This window comes from Acanthochromis polyacanthus, chromosome 8 (genome assembly GCF_021347895.1).
Source record: "Acanthochromis polyacanthus isolate Apoly-LR-REF ecotype Palm Island chromosome 8, KAUST_Apoly_ChrSc, whole genome shotgun sequence".
Classification (NCBI taxonomy): Eukaryota; Metazoa; Chordata; class Actinopteri; family Pomacentridae; genus Acanthochromis; species Acanthochromis polyacanthus.
The window spans coordinates 38741507-38761526 of NC_067120.1; the positions used below are offsets into that span (position 1 = coordinate 38741507).

The 20020-nt window shown below is 33.4% G+C and overlaps 1 protein-coding gene across 7 annotated transcripts in view; it reads right to left on the minus strand.

Moving 5' to 3' along the window:
- Positions 1-14093, minus strand: part of wt1a (WT1 transcription factor a) — a 47946-nt gene extending 33853 nt beyond the window's left edge. For 5 of the 7 annotated variants that reach the window (XM_051951831.1, XM_051951832.1, XM_051951833.1 and 2 more), the window contains exons 1-2: positions 13619-14093; positions 655-774 (exon numbers count right to left, since the gene is read on the minus strand). In XM_051951831.1, the coding sequence (XP_051807791.1) occupies positions 655-774; positions 13619-14093 (595 nt within the window). The remainder of the gene's footprint in view (positions 1-654; positions 775-13618) is intronic. The other 2 variants (XM_051951834.1, XM_051951835.1) reach the window with 2 other exon arrangements.
- Between the last annotated feature and the right edge of the window lie 5927 nt (positions 14094-20020).

The window sequence follows — 20020 nt, forward strand, 5'->3', positions numbered from 1 at the left end:
GAGTTCAGTTTATTATTCCCAGGAACAATAGACAGCTGCTTTATAAATGCAAAACACAACAATCACAAACATTTTTGGGTTAAAATGAACCTCAATCTGACGTATTAATGTGCATTTTACCATTTTTTAAATCATAATACCTTAGAAACGTGTAAGTTTAGTGAAAATGTTTTTGTAACAGTCGCTGCTTTGTAAAACTGCACGTATAAGACGGGAAAACAAACATTTTGGGTTAAAATGAACCTAAATCTGACTCACTAATGTAGCTGGTTCACCATTTGGAACTAATATAGATTATCATATATTTAATTAAAGAAAAGGATTTACCTTCCAGTGCTGATTTGTTTCTACTCTGTGCTTTTAGGCGGGGAGATGCATTTTTAATTTTATTTATTTGATCAAGAATTGGTCAAAAAATGATTAAAAGAATGTAAAATATTCCGCTTTAACTGGAATAAACAGTAAATTAATTTACAATATAGTTATTTTTGCACACATATCAGTTTATTTCTTCTTCTTCTTCTGATTGTTTCGAACAAATTAGTTAAAAATGGACAAGAAAGCTAAAACATCTCCAAACGAGCATTAGGTTCTACACCAGCAGCTGTAAAAGGGGCTGAGCCACATCAGGCCAGATGTTGTGATGGTACGTACTCATGGAGTTCTGCTGGCTCAGGGCGTCCTCGTGCTTGAAGCTGTGGTTGAACTGGGAGCTGTGGTGGCTGGGAGTGTGGCTGTAGTTAGCCGCTCCATCGAAGGCCACGGCGCCGTAACCTGGAACAGAAAAACACACTTTACTCACTCAGAAACCGGATAAAACCGATCTGTGACGTCACTTTTCAGCTTATCCAAACCCGGAAACATCACAGAAGACGTCAGCCGGAGAACAAACGTTAAAAAAAAACAGCGTTTCTGTGGAATTTATTACATCAAATAATAATTTTCTACAAAACTAATTCAACAATGTTGCATCAGAAGAGAAAATTTGGTGCTTTTAAACAGAAAATATGACAAATTTAGATGTCTAAGTTAGTTTAATTCTCTACTTTTGTACAACCATATAAAACCTCACTGGCGATTTTATTATATAATATAAAAAAGTGTAATTTTTCATAATTTGCTGGCATTTTACAGATTTTCATGTAAGTTACAGAAAACTGAGGTGAAAAATTAAATGTCTCGTTCTGTCCACAACTCAAAGGTAAACAGTTTAATATGACAGAGGAGGAAAGAAAACAGGAAGTAGAATTATTTTGATGTTGATTAGTAACTAATTAATGAGTCGTTTGGTTTCTATAAAGTCTAAAAGTGGGAAAAATGGGGATCTAAAAGCCAAACATTACGTCTTCATACGGAGTAAAAATGAATAAAGATGCACGATGCAAGATAAATTATTACATATTTTAAAATTATACATGTATATAAATAAAACTAAGTAAATATAAAATAAAGAAAAATGTTGTTCAGTGCTTCTTAAAGCCCAAAACGTCGTCTTCATATGGAGTAAAAATGTGAAATTATGGACATAAAAGGAACAAAGAGACAGAATTTCCCTCTGAGGATTAATGAAGTCCAAGACACACTGTTCACTAATGCTGCTTGGTCTGAAAATAAAAATGAAATGAAATTAAAAATAAAAAAGTAAATAAATAAAATAAAACAATAAAATAAATAAATAAAATAAAAGTTTTATTTTTAAGGTCAAGCAACATTAGATCTCCTACACAACAGATCTAATATTGCTTGGCCTTAAAATAAAAACAAATAGTAAATAACTAAAATAAAACAATAAATAAAAAAGTAAAATAAATATATAAATAATATAGAAATAAAATTAAAAAACAAATGGAAAAGCATAAATAAAACATAAATAAAATGAATAAAACATAATGAAAAATGTTATTCTGTGCTTCTTAAAATCCAAAATGACGTCTTCATGTGGAGTAAAAATGAGCATAAAAGGAATAAAGATGCACGTTCATTCATGTTTCTTGGTCTTAAAATAAACAAAAATAAATAAAATACACAAAAGTAGCATTAATTAACATGTTCACCCTAAAAAACTGCTAAAAATTGACATTTTTCAAACAATGCATTGATCTTTTATAAGAATTGACTGAAAAAATATTATTATTTCTACTATTGTTATTATCATTATTATTGTTATTATATAAGTAACTGACTTAATTTGCTCTTTAACAATGAGTGACCCTAAAATGACAGATTTACTGTATTTAAATCAGCTAAAACATCATCATTTTACAGACATTCGTGTTGTTTTCAGGGTTTTAAAAATATTTTTTCAGACATCCGTTCTTAACAGATTGTTTTTTCTGTACAGTTCGTTAATGTCAGTGCAGATGAAATGGTAAACTAAAAACGACAGATTCGTAATGCTTAAAGATATTATCTGCAGCTGAAAACTTCAGTAAATGAACAGATATCTGTCATTCAAGAAGCAAATCTGTGCACAGAAATATAACTGTAGTGATCAACTTAAACACTTCAAAGGATTAAATCTAAATAAAAATGCAGTTGAGTGAAAATAGAACTATTACAGATTTTTATTTACAGTGTAGTTTATAGGGTTTTTTTTTGCTGGAAATTATTTGGTTGTTATGTAAGTTTTCATTTAGTTTTTCAATAAAACATGAATGAAACTTCGTGTACGTTGACGGATTATAAACAGTAAAATATTAGTTTGAGGAGTTTAATTAAAGGACATGAAACACAAACATCACACGTGTTGTTAGAAGAGATCAGAGCTGAGTCACGGCTTTAACCGACCTGGAGGTCACGACACGCAATAAATCACTGACACACACACACACACACACACACACACACACACACACACACACACACACACACACACACACACACACACGCTTCATTAATTAAAACACACTTTCACCGACTCACTCTAAGAAAAGAAAAAACTCATTAAAATCTTCATTTATCTTCCACTGTGTCATGTGTGTGTTATGTATGTGTTAGGTGTGTGTGTGTGTGTGTGTGTGTTATGTGTGTGTGTTATGTGTGTGTGTGTGTGTGTGTGTGTGTGTTATGTGTGTGTTGTCGCCTCCCTGAAGTCAGTTTTTATTCAACTGGAAAAGTCTGGAAATCCCCACGTCTGGTATTTATTCCCCTTAGAGCCAGAACTCTTCATAACTTATATTTCCTGATAATTAAAGCTGCAACCAATAGTTATGTTCACTGCTGATTAATCTATTAAGTATTTCTCATAAGTGATTAGTTTTAGGACCACAAAATGGTGAAAAAAAAGAAAAATGTCAAAAATAACGTCCTCATGTCTTGTTTTGTCGAAATATATTCAGTGTACTGTCATAAAAGAGAAAAGAAACCAGAAAATGTTCACATTTAAGAAGAAAAAATCTGAGAATTTTTTTTATTGTGTTTAGATCCATAAATGTCAAAATTACAGCTTTCAAACGCCACATAACTTGCATTCTCTAATAATTAAAGCTGCAACTACCCATTATTTTCACTGTCAGTGAATCTTTTAGTTATTTGGTCTATAACATATTAAATGAATGTGTCTTTAAGTCCCAAACGATGCTGTAAATGTCATAAAAAATGTAATATTGTGAGTATTTTCCTCAATAATTCGTTTGTTTGAGGACCACAAAATGGTGAAAAAAAGATGAAAAATGTCCACAATAACGTCCTCAAATGTCTTGTTTTGTTCAAAGATATTCAGTTTACTCTCATAACAGAGAAAAGAAGCCATAAAATATTCACATTTAAGAAGCTAAAATCAGAGAATTTTGCTTTTTAAATCCTTAATTTCAAATTTAGGTGAAATCTATAACTTTAAAACTGTACATAACTTGCATTCCCTAATAATTAAAGCAGCAACTACTCATTATTTTCACTGCCAGTTAATCTTTTGAGGGTTTTTTTTCCCCATTAATTGATTAATTATTTGGCTCCTAAATGTCAAAAAATGCTAAAAAATGTTGATCGATTTGTCTTTGTTGTAAAATGACGCCCTCAAATGTCGTCAAAGTGTATTATTGTGAACATAAAGTTAGAAAGATGCACATTAACAAATGTTTCTTGTCCTTCAATTTATTTATTTACCCTATAATTAAACAGTCTGTCTGTTTTAATTTCCCCTTAGAGCTGTAAACACATACATTTTTACTTTCAGTGAACTTTAGAACTCTTCCCAAATTCAATTTTCTGATAATTAAAGCTGCAACTAATAATTATTTTCACTACTGATTAATCTATTGAGCATTTTCTCCATTAATTGATTAGTAATTGCACCATGTATTGCTGGAAAATTTTGAAAAATGTCTAATAATCAAAAACCAACAGGTATATTTGGAGCTATTTAAAGATTAGTGAGTCGCATTGAGCTTCTTCATAAACAGAAAATAAAAATCCAGCTCATCATGTTGGTATGAATGAATATTTCATGATGTAATATCAAATCAAATCAACTTTATTTATATGGCACTTTTCATACAAAACAGTAACACAAAGTGCCTCACAGAGGATAAAAACAAGAATACCACAATATAAGACACTATGAAAAACCCGAAACCTCCCACCCCCCACAAATATACACACAGATACACAATGACATATACATTCACACACATACATAGACATTCGAACAGACATACAGACCCACACACACAAACATACCAACATACACACACCCACATACACCATCTGTCCGTAAGAGATATAGAGGAGACATGGTTAATAGTGATTGATTTTTGGGCCGTTAAACATCAGAAAACGGTGAAAAATGTTGATTTTGTTTTGTTCACAACCAAAAATATTCATTTTACTGCAAATAGAAGGAAAAAAAATAAGAAAATATTCGCATTTAAGAAGCTGGAATTTGAAGATTTAATGTCTTTGAAGTGGAGCAGCGAAGTGACAAACGATGAAGTGAGTTTTTTCAACTGGAAAAGTCTGGAAATCCCCCACGTCTGGTTTGTATCCTCCTCAGAACTACAACTTTAAAACGCTTCATAACTCACATTCTCTCCTTATTAAAACCGCAACTGGTATCTTTTACAGTACTGAGTATTTTCTGCATTATTTCATTAGTTCTGAAGCCACAAAGTGTCAGAAAAAGGTGAAAAACGTCCAAAACGACGTCTTAAATGTTGTTTTATCCACGACTCAAAGATGTTCAGTTTAATATCACAGAGAGGGAAGGACGTGTTGATTAGTGATGGATGGATGGATGGATGGATGGATGGATGGATGGATGGATAGATGGATGATAGATGGATGGATGGATAGATGGATAGATGGATAGATGGATAGATAGATGGACGGACGGATGGATGGAGGGATGGATGGAGGGATGGATGGATGATGGAGGGATGGATGGAGGGATGGATGGATGGAGGGATGGATGGATGATGGAGGGATGGATGGAGGGATGGATGGACGGATGGATGGACGGATAGATAGATGGATAGATAGATGGATGGATAGAGGGATGGATGGATGGATGGATGGATGGATGGATGGATGGATGGATGGATGGATGGAGGGATGGATGGATGGAAGGATGGATGGATAGATGGATGGATGGAGGGATGGATGGATGGAGGGATGGATAGATGGATGGATGGAGGGATGGATTGATGGATGGAGGGATGGATAGATGGATGGATGGAGGGATGGATAGATGGATGGATGGAGGGATGGATTGATGGATGGAGGGATGGATAGATGGATGGATGGATGGATGGATGGAGGGATGGATGGATGGATGGATGGATGGATGGATGGATGATGGAGGGATGAATGGATGAATGGATGAATGGATGGAGGGATGGATAGATTGATAGATGGATGGATGGATGGATGGATGGATGGATGGATGGATGGATGGATGGATGGATGGATGATAGACAGATAGATACTACTATAGAACTATAAAGACTTTAAAGTTGCAGACTTGTTTACGACTCTAAAGGGAAAATAAAACAAACTATTTAAGTTTTTTTTTAAATTCAGTGACCAAGAAACATCTGTTCACGTGCATCTTTATAAATTTTCATTTACAATACTACATTTTTTAAAACATTTGAGGGCATCATTTTAGACAAAATATATATATGTAATACAAAAAAAATAAAACTAAATACACATATAGTAATAAAAATGTTTTTCTGCACTTCTTAAAGGCCATGACATCTTCATATGAAGTAAAAATGTAACATTATGAACATAAAAGAATTAAGATGCATGTTCATTCATGTTTCTTGGTCTTAAAATAAAATAAATTATATATATATATATATATATATATATATATATATAAACTAAGTAATTATAAGATAATTAAAAATGACAAATGCTGTTCTGTTCTTCTTACAGCTCAAAATGAGATCTTATGGAGCAAAAATGTGACGTAAAGGAATAAAGATGCACGTTAATGCATGTTTGTTGGTCACAAAATAAATAAAAATAAAACAAAGTCAATGGAATTTTAAAAAGTAAACATAAATCAATAAATAACATAAAATAAGACACAATGAAATCAAATAAATCTGTGTGTTTTTAAAGCACAGAATGACAGAAAGTTTTCCTCACTGAGGAGGAAAGAAAACAGAAAATATTCAGTTAAGAAGCAGTAAAGTCTGAATTTGACCTTTTTTTCTTTCAAATTACTCCTGTAGATTCTTTAATTATCAAAATCTGGTGATTAACTTAACAGCTGACAACTAATCGACTCATTTTTATTCCATTTGTCAACATTAAAACACAGTTTTATGCAGCTTTACACGCCTAAAGATTCTGTTTTTATGCCTGTTTTAAAGTCGAATTTTAAATCCTGAGCAGCAGAAACACTAAATGAACCATGAACACTCTTTATAAAACTCCTTTAGTCGTCTTTAACCGCTCTAAAAGCCGTTTCTTTAGTAAATGTCTGCAGCAGCGCTCGTCCTGTCCTACACCGTCCTACTTCCAGCTCCTCGGCAGGCTGCAGATAAAACGGGTTAGAGGTCGGAGCGGCGCTTTGATTCCTCTGTTTTTACTCAACTATCTGCAGGATAAGCCTGTTTTCACTAATTAATCCTCTGGACGATCACCAGCGGATCAATTATCCTGCAGAGAAAACAGCCAAGAGCCAAATAAACACACAGAAAACCTGAACCCAACACACCGCAGAGCTGCACAGTTAATTTAATTATCACAGAAATCTGACAACTGAGAGTGAATTTACACAGAAACTAGACACATCTGAGGGTAACTTACTGCATTTCGTCCTTTATTTCTGCTAAACTGACTTTAATTCATCTGGAACTGACTTTATGCGTCTGAAAAATCGCATTAAAACATTGAATAATTCAGTTAAATGTCATTCTTGCATTTATTTTCCAGCTTTTCCAACGATGCATTTAACTTTGTTAAATAAATTCAACTTGTGATTGACACTAAAGCAACATATGCACAAATAATCACAACATTAAATATTCTACTAGTGCTTTTTGACGTGTTTTAATGTTAAAATGAACTATTTTCCAGTTTAAATGTGATTTTGCAGACGTATGAACAGAGTTTCAGTTCAAATAAAGTCAATTATTTATCAAAATATTATGAAAATCCTAAAAAGTGTTGCATTTTAGTGCATTTACTCCTTTTATTTCCTTTAATTGAACTAAAACTCACTTTATGTGTCTGCAAAAATCACAAAAATATAAAAAAAAAACATGGAGATTATTTCCATATAAACATTTATTTTCAGCATTTATAACGATGCATTTAACTTTATTAAATAAAATCAACTTGTGACTGACACTAAAGCAAAACATGCAGAAATAATCACAATACTACATATCTTATTAGTGCTTTTTTGCAGATTGTTGAGCCCTGCTGACATGTTTTAATCTTAAATTGAATATTTTTTTCATTTAAATGTGCTTTTGTAGACAAACAAACGCAGCTTCAGTTTAATTAAAACCAGCTATTTATCAAAAATGTCACTAAACTCTAAACAAGTGTTGCATTTGAGCACATTTATTCCTTTATTTTCTCCCAAATTGAGTTTAACTGAACTAAAACTTAATTTTTTCATCTGTAAAATCACATCAAAACATCAAAATAATTCCGTTTCAGTGGAACTGGACGGAACTAAATGTAGAAACAGAAATAATACGGAGGTTATTTCCACACAAACGGTGTAAAATTGTCATTTTTTTCATTTATTTTCCACTAAATCAAACCTGTGCAGAATGATTTGTGCACCACAAAGCTTCATTTATAATCATTCAATGATTTTAATTTAAAATAATTAAACGTGTGAGTGAGTTTGTAAAATCTGCCAAAATAACCACATTAGTTATTTATTTAATTTTGCCTTGATTTCAGAGACATTATTGTGCTAAACTGAATCATTTTACAGCTTTAATGTGACGTTTAGATGAATTAAAGTTAATTATTTATCAAAATGTAACAAACATCTAAAATAAGTTGCTTTTATTTGTCACTTCATGTTGAATTTACGCTAAAATTAAACACAAACTTTGCAAATCTGCTGCGATTTTTCAATTTCTTCTCATTTAATTAAACCTAAATAACAATTAATTGTTTTATTTACATTGTTTCGCGCTGAATTCAGCTGCATCGCTGTTAAATTAAATCATTTTAATGTTTTATGTGATTTTTCAGACACATGAAGTCAGTTTGATAGAAAATAAAGGAGGAAATGGACTCCAATGCAAAGTTTGTGTTTGATTTCAGCATCAATTCAACTTGAGGTGGCAAACAAAGCAGATTTCTATGATATTTTCTATTAATAATTAAACTGAAACTCGGTTTATATGACTGGAAAATCACATTTAAACTGGAAAATTATTCGGTTTAACATGAAAACACGTCAACAGGACTCAACAACATGCAAAAATAATGTGAGTGAAATATGTTGTGATTATTTGTGCATATTTTGCTTTAGCATCAGTTACAAGTTGATTTTATTTAATAAAGTTAAATGCATCCTTGGAAATGCTGGAGAATAAATACAAACATGACATTTAACGGAATTATTTAATGTTTTAATACTGAATTAAAGTCAGTTTAGCAGAAATAAAGGATTAAATGCAGCAGATTTGATGGAATTTATCCTCAGATGTGTCTAATTTTAGTGTAAAGTCACTCTAAGTTGTCAGATATTGTGTGATATTTGAATTAATTGTGCAGCTCTACAGAGTGTTCATGTGTTGGATTCAGCTTTTTTTGTGTATTTATTAAAGCGTTTTCCCTCCCAGCTGTTTCTCTGCAGAATAACTGATAGAAAAGAAAAAGAAATGCAACAAAAGACCATTTAATACAGTTTTATGTCAAACTAATAGAAAAGAAAAGCAAAAAAAAATAACATTAGTCTAAATTCAGGATGAAATGACACAAAAAAGCTGCTTTTATTTTGAAAATAGCTGCAATTTTATTCTAAACATTAAAAAAAAATGACTACAGACGTGTGAACAAACAGCTGAGACTAAAAGACGGATTAGAATGAATTCAGCGGTGCATCCACGTAAAAACCTCCTTTAGAAAAACACTAAAGCACACTCATTTAATGCACATCTTATCAGTTTGAATGACTACTGAACAGGATGATCACACATTAGACTTTTAACTGAATTATTTTAAACTATTGCTGCTCAAATACATCCAAAAATGAATTTATTAGGAGAAAAACAAACTAAAAAGGAATAAATGCAGACAATAATCACTGTGTCTGTTGTAAAATGTGCCTCGGTGTCATTAATTGATGCGTTAATGTAAAAAGAAGTGAGTCTTTAAAGGAGTTTTCCCTCAAACCGACACGTCTTTGGTTTAACTATTAACGTCTGAAACTAAACCCTCAGATCGTCTTTTCCTCCATTTGATTCCCGACGAGCCGTTAAAGAAACATTTCCTGCTTCATGTCAGCGGAAACCGAGCAGCGAAGGTCAAAAACACACGTTAAAGGGAGTTTTTAAGCAGCTCAAAGCGGTGTAACGCTGCAGATCGTCTCCACACAGACTCTGAATCATCACTTTTACGTTTTATATCCAGTTACATGAACCTGCAGAAGGTTTGAACTGAAACTTCTGTTCATTTTTCTACTTTTCTGACACAAAAACACCAGTTTGATGACTGGAAAAAGTGAATAAAAGGCAGAAATGTGCAGAACTAAAGAGAAAAACGTCTAGAAATATTTTTACTACTAATACAAAAACAAATCGTGCAACTCAATCTTGTTACAACTTCTAATAAAACTACGTTCAACCAACAAGCTATACCGAGTTAAAGGAAGAAGCTTTACAAATAGAGTCAAACGTATTTATAATTCTTTCATGATTGCAAGCAAAAACACAGGTTTTAAAGATGATTATTCATAAAAATGAGGTCTTTCCAACCAGTATTTTTGTATCTTTAAAAGGATTTTTAAGTGTTATGTACTTAATTATCATAATGATAATACAAGCAGGGGTTTTCAGATGATTACTGATAAAAATAAGGTTCTTCCAACGAGTATTTCCATAATTTTTAAAGGGTTTTTAAATGTTACATGCTGTATTGATATAATGATAATATAAACACAAATTTTTAAGTTGGAGAACTCTAAAAAATCAAGTTCTTCCAACTAATATTTCTACATTTTTTAAAGGATTTTTCAGTGTTTTGTATTGTATTAATAAAATGATAACATAAACTTAAGCTCCTAAGTCTGGAAATTAAAAAAAAAGGCTTAGTCTAATGTTAAGTAGGTCGAGGAAAGGAGTTAAAATTCTGAACTGGATTTAATTAAGAAGCCAATTTCATTAAGTTACTGGAGTCTGGTTTTATATCAGCGAACGCAGAAATTTAAGCTTAAATTAGACAAAATATTAAGTTTATGCCTCATTAGTATGTCAGCACAGCTCATCATGATGTGTACGCTCAGAAAAAGACATGATCACTACAGTTCACGTCGATCTTTTTGAGTTACGACAACTTCTGGAGAAATTATGTTCCACCAACGTACTACACTGAGTTGGCTGAAAGTATTTTTAATTAATAACCGGCAGCATTGAAACAATCCTTTAAGCTTTTAAGGACTTGAAATCTTGCACATGGGTAAGCTAATTTCAGTCACTACAACTCGAACTTTGTGTTCAACCAACTAATGCAGAAATTTGAGTTGGATTTACACACAATATTAGGTTCATGCAACATTATTATGTTTGCAGCTTAAAACGGTTTCATCTAGAGCAGTAAATAACATTTTTTATTCTGAAATCACATTGACAGTAAAGTATTATAAGTGTAGGATCAACTGGAAGATTAACGCGACAGTTTTAACCAATTTTTAGAGTAATGACGACTTCTGATGAAATTATGTTCGTTTGATAAAGATCATTTTCAATGAATAAATGGCAGCATAAGAATAATTCTAAAGGTTTCTAAAGATTAAGATATTAATCCAACTTAAGTATTTACCTCAACTTAAATTCTTGGGTTCAACCAACTAACGCAAAAAAAAATTAGTTGAATTTACACACAATATTTATTTGATGCAACATTATTATATTTACAACAATCCAAATGTTTATCATCTTCAGCTTCAGTTTGTGAGTTATAACAACTTAAAATTAAGTGTTTAAGGACCTGAACTTGAGGTTAAGATATCAAGCTAATTTAATTAATTTACCACAACTAACATTTTTCTGCTCGACCAACTAACACTGACATTTGAGTTGGACGTACAGACAATATTGAGTTAATGTAACATTACTATGTTTGCAGCTTTACAGTTTTATCTAAAACTGATCAACTCCAGCAGCAGTTTTTGAGTTATGACAACTGGAAGTTAAGCTTTTAAGGACTTGAACTTGAGGTTAAGATGTCAAGCTAATGTAATTAATTCATGTCAACTTAATTTTTTGTGTTCAACCAACTAACACTGAAATTTTAATTGGATCTACACATAATTTTGACTTCATACAACATTATTATGTTGCAATAAGTTTTATATAATTAACTGGCAGCAGAAAGGCATTTTTCCAAGTTTTAGAGACTTAAAATTTGAGGTTAAAATGTCAAGCACATTTAATTATATTATGTCAACTTAAATTTTTATGTTCAACTAACTAATGCAGGAATTTGGGTTGACTTTACACACTATATTAGGTTGATGCAACGTTATGTTTGCAACCTAAAAGTTTTATCTATATAACTAAACCCAGTTTTTCAAGTTAAAATCTTGAGGGGGATAGAGAAAAATATCAATCTTGTTAAATTAATTTATGTCAATTTAAATTTTTGTGTTCAGACAACTAATGCAGAAAATTGTGTTGGATTTCCATGAAACATTGGGTTGATGCAACGTTATTTTTGCATCAGTTTTTGAGTTATGACAACTTAAAATGAAGTTTCTAAGATGTCAAGCTAACCTAAGTAATTTACGTCAACTTAATTATTTGTGTTCAACCAACTAACACTGACATTTGAGTTGGACTTGCATGAAATATTGAGTTGATGCTATTATTAAATTCACAACAATCTAAATTTTATCATCTCCAGCACCAGTTTTCAACTTATAACTTGAAAATAAATTTTTAAGATATTAAGCTAATTAAATTAATTTATCGAAACTTAAATTTTTGTGTTCAGCCAACTAATGCATAAATTATCATTTGATTTACAAACAATATTAGGTTGATGAAACACTTAGGTCAAAATTTTATCAACCCAACATCAGTTTTTGATTCATGACAACTTGAAATGAAGCTTTTCAGATGTCACGCTAATTTAATGAATTCATGTCAGTTTAAATATTTGTGTTTAACCAAATAATGTAGAAACTTTAGTTGGATTTACATAAACTATTGAGTTGATGCAACAATATTAGATTTGCAACAGTCTATATTTTATGACCCCCAGCATCACTTTTTGAGCTATGACAATTTGAAATTAAGTTTTTAAGGCATCAAGCTATTTAATGAATTTATGTCAGCTAATTTTTTTTTGTGTTCAACCGACTAAAGCTGAGATTTGAGTTGAATCTACATGAAATATTGAGCTGATGCAACATTATTGTATTTGCAACAAACTAAATTTTTATTAAGTGTAGCATCAGTTTTTGAGCTATGACAACTTGAAAATAAATTTTTAAGGACTTGAACCTGAGGTTAATTTGTATCAACTTCAAACTAATGCATGAATTTTAGTTGGATTTCCATGAAATACTGAGTTGATGCAACATTATTGTATTTGTAATAATCTAAATTTTATCACCTCCAGCATCACTTTTTGAGCTATTACAATTTGAAAATAAGTTTTTAAGGCATCAAGCTAAATTAATAAATTTATGTCAACTTAATTGTTCATGTTCAACCAACTAATGCAGAAATTGGAGTTGGATTTACATGAAATATTGAGCTGATGCAACATTATTATCTTTGCAGCTTGTTTTGTGTCATTTTTTGTCAACTCCAGCATCACTTTTTGACTTATGACAACTTGAAATGAAGTTTTTAAGATATCAAGCTACTTTAATTTATTTCAACTTAATTTTTTGTGTTCAACCAACTAAGGCAGAGTTTTGAGTTGGATTTCCATTAAATGTTGAGTGTATTTGTTTTCGGTCTACCTGTCTGGTTGCGGCCCACCGGCTGCGTGTCCATGCAGTTGGTCAGGTAGGGCGGGTTGCTGAACATCCTGCTGGAGGGCTGGTGGTGGTGTGGGGGGGCCACGGCCGCCGTTGGCTGGCTGGACGGTGCTGCTGCCGGGGCCCCGAACGCCGCCCCGTACCTGCAGGCCCCGGTGCCGGTGAACTGACCCGAGAAGTGGACAGTGAAGGCGCTGAGGCCGCAGTGGGGGTCCGAGTCGTGGTGGTGGGGGTCCCCGGCGGCCCCCCAGCTGGGTTCCTGCTTGATGAAGGAGTGCGGCCCCAGGGAGGTGTGGGGGGCCGCCAGGGAAGAGTACGGCGAGGCGGCGGCCGTGTGGAAGTCCAGGACCGGAGCCCACTGGGGGGCCGAGCTGACGGGCAGTGCCGGGCAGCCAGGGCTGGGGCCCGCCGGCCCCGGGGGCAGCAGGGAGTTCAGGTCACGGACGTCTGAACCCATAGCGGTCCAGGGCAGCACACCGGGGTACAGGGAGGCTATTTTTACACCGGGGGGGGGGGCAAAAAAGCGGGAATCCTGCTGCAGCCTGGACACTCCTCAAGTCCGATCAGAGTTCATGACCACACGGAGAAGCGGGTTTAATCAGAAATCTGCACCAGATGAAGAAATGAATAAAAAATCAGAGGTTTCCGTCCACGGAAAAGAGAGTTTCAGCCTCAGAGATGGAGTCCATCCAGAGAGGAGAGGACGAATGATCACTGCTGCTGTGAATGGACGAGGACGAGACAGGAGGAGGAGGAAACCTCTAATGCCCTCCTCCTCCTCACTCTGTGTTACTGTGTGTGTTACTGTGAGTGTTACTGTGTGTGAGGAGGAGGAGGAGGAGTCAGGAGGTGATGAAGGACAGGACCCTCTGACTTCATTTTCTGTCTGAGCAACAAAACACACAAATGCAGGGAAATTAAACCACATCTGACCTCAGTGACTAGAAATTAAATCCCCTACTTCTGATATTTCAGCAACATTTAAAAAACCCTCAGAATTACACTGTAATGTAAAAAAACACCATAAACTTTGATAAAAACCATAAATCTTGCTGATATTTGAGCTTTTTTCATCATTTTTCCAAAGTCAAAAAAATCACCCTTCAAACCTAGAATTAGATTTAACCAACAACACTCTTACAAATGTAATATCTTAGCTCGTTTTTGTTTGAACAAACAGAGCATAAAGAATGTTTAAACCCATAAACTCACCTGCACAACCATTAGAATGAGGCGCAGGAATCAGATCCACAGAAAAAAAACACTTTATCCTCAACAAAACGCAAAGAAAAAAATCAGCATTTCCTGTTTCAACAATTAAATGAGACTCTGTAATTATTGTATTTATTTCTGACACTAAATAAAAACGGGCCTTTAGTTATTATTTTATGATTTTCTGCAGATTAACGGCTCGTTGCGCACGAACGACGCGTCTGACCGTAAATCTTCCGCGGTTTGGTCGTCGAGGCCTGCTCGGTTCCGGCTGTTTATTTTAATTTATTTATGACGTTTTGTAATCATTTAATTCAGTTAAATAAAGCAGATTGCGGATGAATTAAAAGATCTATTAAAAATAAAGGAAAAAGCTCTTTTTACGCACATTTCTAACACAGGAGCAGAAAAAAAGGTCAATTCAAGCTGAAAATGAAAAAAAAATAAATGCACTTTTATGATCAAAATTAGATCTTTATTGCCGCTTTCCTATAATTAAACATAATATTTAATTTTAAAGCTTTGTTCTGCTGGTGTTGCTCTCATTTTTACGCAGCTTTCTCTTCATTTCCGTCTGTTTTTCTCCTTCTCCTTCTGCTCTCTGGTTAAAACTGCGCTGATAAACGTGCAGAAAGTGAAAGTAAAAGTCGCTTTCGGTTTAAATGCAGAAAGAAACGTTTCATTTAATGCAAACAGCAGCAGCAGATTTGGAGCGCTGCGTAAAACCAAACCGTCCAAACTGGAAACACTCTGACCTGCAGCTCAGATCCACAAAACAAACCAGCAGCTACCGGTAAAACATGAATAAAATCACATTTCATTTCATTTAACTGCTGATGATAATAAAAAAATTAACATTTAACGTGCGTCATGAGGCCACATTTCACCAAATTTGCTTCGTTTTTCACCGTTTTACTGCAAAACAAACGTGATTTTTTTGTGTTTTTAACTCTGTTATTAATTTAGCTCTAAATGCACGAATAAAAGCATAATTTTGCGGAGTTTTTATTGCGTCTGAACACGTTTCTGCCGTTATTTTCTGCTCCTCGGCTGTTTCCAGAAGCACCGACTCCTGCAGACGGACCGATCCGGTGGAGACGCGCTCAGAGCCGGTTAGAGCCGCGGAGAGGAACGGAGGAGGAGGAGAAGCTCAGTCACCAACAGCAGCTCTAAAACTGGGGTTTTACGGACGAAATCAAATGAAAAATGCGTCTTTGTTTGGATATTTTATGTCTGGTGTTTCTAAAAAAAAAAGCCACTAATTCTTCTTTCTAACAAATCTCTGAATGAAAATGAACCAAACGGAGCTTTTAATCCACATCGTCACGGAAAAGAAGATGGAAATTATTCTTTTATTTTACCGTATTTGTATAAATCAATGCAGCAAACATTTAGTTTTATGATGGAGAAATAATGTAGGTTCGTTTCTGGATGAAATGATCAGCTGTTTGGTGTAAAAATGTCAGAAAATGATGAAAAGTGTCCAAAATGACGTCTTTAAATGTCAGTTTATTGTCACAGAGGAGGAAAGAAACCAGAAAATATTCACATTTAAGAAGCTGGAATCAAATCATTTACCTTACATTAAAAAAGTAGATAAAGAGATGAAAACACGTCACTAATGAATGAGCTGCCATTTGATTAAAACAACAAGCGTTGGGCCAGAAAATGTCATTAAATAGAGAAAAAAAACTCTAATACATTCATTTTATCCTGATAAAAGAGGGAAGAAAAAAGAAAATATTCACACACTCATTCAATTAATAAGTAGTTTGGTGTAAAAAATGTAGAAAATGTTAATAAATGACCAAAATTTCCAAGATAACGCCCTAAAATGTCTTGTTTTGTCCAAATATATTCAGTTTACTGTCACAGAGGAGGAAAAAAAACTGAAAATATTCATATTTAAAATCACAGAATTTGTGTGTATTTTTATTGTGTATTAATATACAGACTGTTTTCTTGATTAATTGATCAGTAGTTTAGTCTAGAAAATGGCAGCAAATGGTGGAAAAAAGTCCAAAATTTGTAAGATAATGCCCTAAAATGTCTGGGTTTGTCCAAAGATATTCAGTTTACTGTCCTAAAGGAGGAAAGAAAGCAGAAAATATCTACAATATTTTCATTGACGAGTGCTATATGGATCGTTTTCTCGATTAACTGATTAGTGGTTGGGCCAGAAAATGTCAGAAAATGGGGAAAAATGTCCAAATAATGTCCTCAAATATCTCGTTTTGTCCAAATATATTCAATTTATTGTCAAAAGGGGGAAAGAAACCAGAACATATTCACACACTAATTCAATTAATGAATAGTTTGGTCAATAAAATGTCAGAAAAATGGTGAAAAATGATCAAAATGTCCAAGAAGACGTCCTCAGATGTCTCATTTTCTCCAAATATATTCAGTTTAGTGTCATAAAGGAGGAAAGAAAGCAGAAAATATTCATGTTTGGTCTCTAAAATGTCAGAAAATGGTGAAAAATGTCCAAAATGATGTCCTCAAACGTCTCATTTCATCCACAACCTAAATATTTAGCAATTTATATTTTAGTTTTTGGGCTAAAAAACGTCAGAAAATCATAAGAAATGTCCAAAATTTCCAAAATAATGTCCTTAAATGTCTTGTTTTGTCCAAATATATTCAGTTTAGTGACATAAAAATGCAAAGAAACCAGAAAGTAGTTACATTTAAGAAGCTGCAATCACTGAATTGACATTTATTTTCATTGTTTATTAATATGCAGACTGTTTTCTTTATTAATTTACCAGAAGTTCGGTCTTTAAAATGTCAGAAAATCATAAGAACTGTCCAAAATTTCCAAAAATAATGTCCTCAAATGGCTTGTTTCGTCCAAATATACTCAGTTCCCCATCATAAAGGTGGAAAGAAAGCAGAAGCTCATGTTTAAGAAGCTGAAATTATTTTATTTTCACTGTTTATTAATCTGCTGCTTACTTATTGATAAATAGATGAGCTGTCGAGGCAAAAAACGGTGAAAAAAGTCCAAAATGTCCTCAAATGTTTTCAGTTTGCTGACCTAAAGACCAGAAAATATTCATGTTTGACCTCTAAAATGTTAGAAAACGGTGAAAAATGTCCAAAATGAGGTCTTAAAATGTCTGGTTTGGTCCAAATATATTCAGTTTATCATCACAAAGGAGGAAAGAAAGCAGAAAATATTCACATTTAGGGAGCTGAAATGAGAGAATTTAGACTTTCTCGCTTTAAAACCAAACGTCTAAACAGTTAAAGATGGATTTACTGTTGTGTAAAGCTGCTGTTTGTTCTTTAGAAATATTCTCTTTATCTGATTAGTTTCAACGTTCGGGTTAACGTGACCCAGAATCTGGAGCAGAATCAGATCCTCACATTTAACACCGACGTCACGATTCGGAGCTCCACTGAACCCACATCCACACGGAAATATTCAGAAAAAATCAGCTTATTGATAATAAAGATAAACATCAGAACCACATTTAGCTACAGGGGCTCAAAATCCGTCAAAAATTCTACCAAATTTGCCTTTTTTGGGGGGGATTTACCTCGTTAACGTTACCTCACGTGTCTCTTTAGCTGTCATTAGAAAGTACAAATAATGCAGGATGATTTCATAAATAAAGCCTAAATATTAAGATTTCCCACCGTAATCTAAATGAACGATCACCTTTCTGACAGCATCAATGCAGGAGGTTTGTAAAAGCAGAATTAAGATGAGATTCTGAAAATATGAAATGTGAGTGGACATTTGTGCTCAATAAACGCAAGAAACAAACACAAATCCAACATTTCAGGAACTTTTCTTGCTCTTCTGCGGAAGCTCGAACAGATTTCACCTCATTTTGGACACTTCTTAGGAATTTTGGACACATTTTAGTCATTTGGGACAGATTTTACCTAATTTTGGACACATTTTGGACAAATTTTAGTCATTTGGGACAGATTTTACCTAATTTTGGACACATTTTGGACAAATTTTAGTCATTTGGGACAGATTTTACCTAATTTTGGACACATTTTGGACAAATTTTAGTCATTTGGGACAGATTTCACCTAATTTTGGACACATTTTGGACAAATTTTAGTCATTTGAGACAGATTTTACCTAATTTTGGACACATTTTGGACAAATTTTAGTCATTTGGGACAGATTTTACCTAATTTTGGACACATTTTGGACAAATTTTAGTCATTTGGGACAGATTTTACCTAATTTTGGACACATTTTGGACAAATTTTAGTCATTTGGGACAGATTTCACCTAATTTTGGACACATTTTGGACAAATTTTAGTCATTTGGGACAGATTTCACCTAATTTTGGACACATTTTGGACAAATTTTAGTCATTTGGGACAGATTTTACCTAATTTTGGACACATTTTGGACAAATTTTAGTCATTTGGGACAGATTTTACCTAATTTTGGACACATTTTGGACAAATTTTAGTCATTTGGGACAGATTTTACCTAATTTTGGACACATTTTGGACAAATTTTAGTCATTTGAGACAGATTTTACCTAATTTTGGACACATTTTGGACAAATTTTAGTCATTTGGGACAGATTTCACCTAATTTTGGACACATTTTGGACAAATTTTAGTCATTTGGGACAGATTTTACCTAATTTTGGACACATTTTAGGAAATTTGAAAAAGTTTTACTCATTTTGGACAATTTTGTTTTTCCTTCGGAACATCTAGAAAAACATTTTGACAATATTTAAGTCATTTTAAACTAATTTTGACTCATTTTGAAAATGTGGTTGTAAAGGACGCAATTTGACTTTATTTAATAAAAATTCACCAGATCAACCCTAAATCTCATTCCGCTCTTCTCCCAACAAGACAGAAAAAGACCCAGTATTTAGTGTGTCACATTCTGCTTTATTTTGGACACATCTGAGTCATTTTGATTTTGTTCTGTCATTTTGGATCAATTTTGGATAAACTTTAGTCATTTTGGTGATTTCACCTAATTTCAGACACAATTTAGACCAATTTTAGAAATGTTTTAGTCATTTTGGATGAGTTTTTGTTGTTTTTTGATGAGATCTGGATAATTTTGGGCTACAGATAACGTGATTTGTTTCACCTGTCAGTGGTCAGAATGTTCTGTCTGATCGGTGTGTGTCAGTGCGCTCATAGCGCTCTGTTTATACTACACTGAC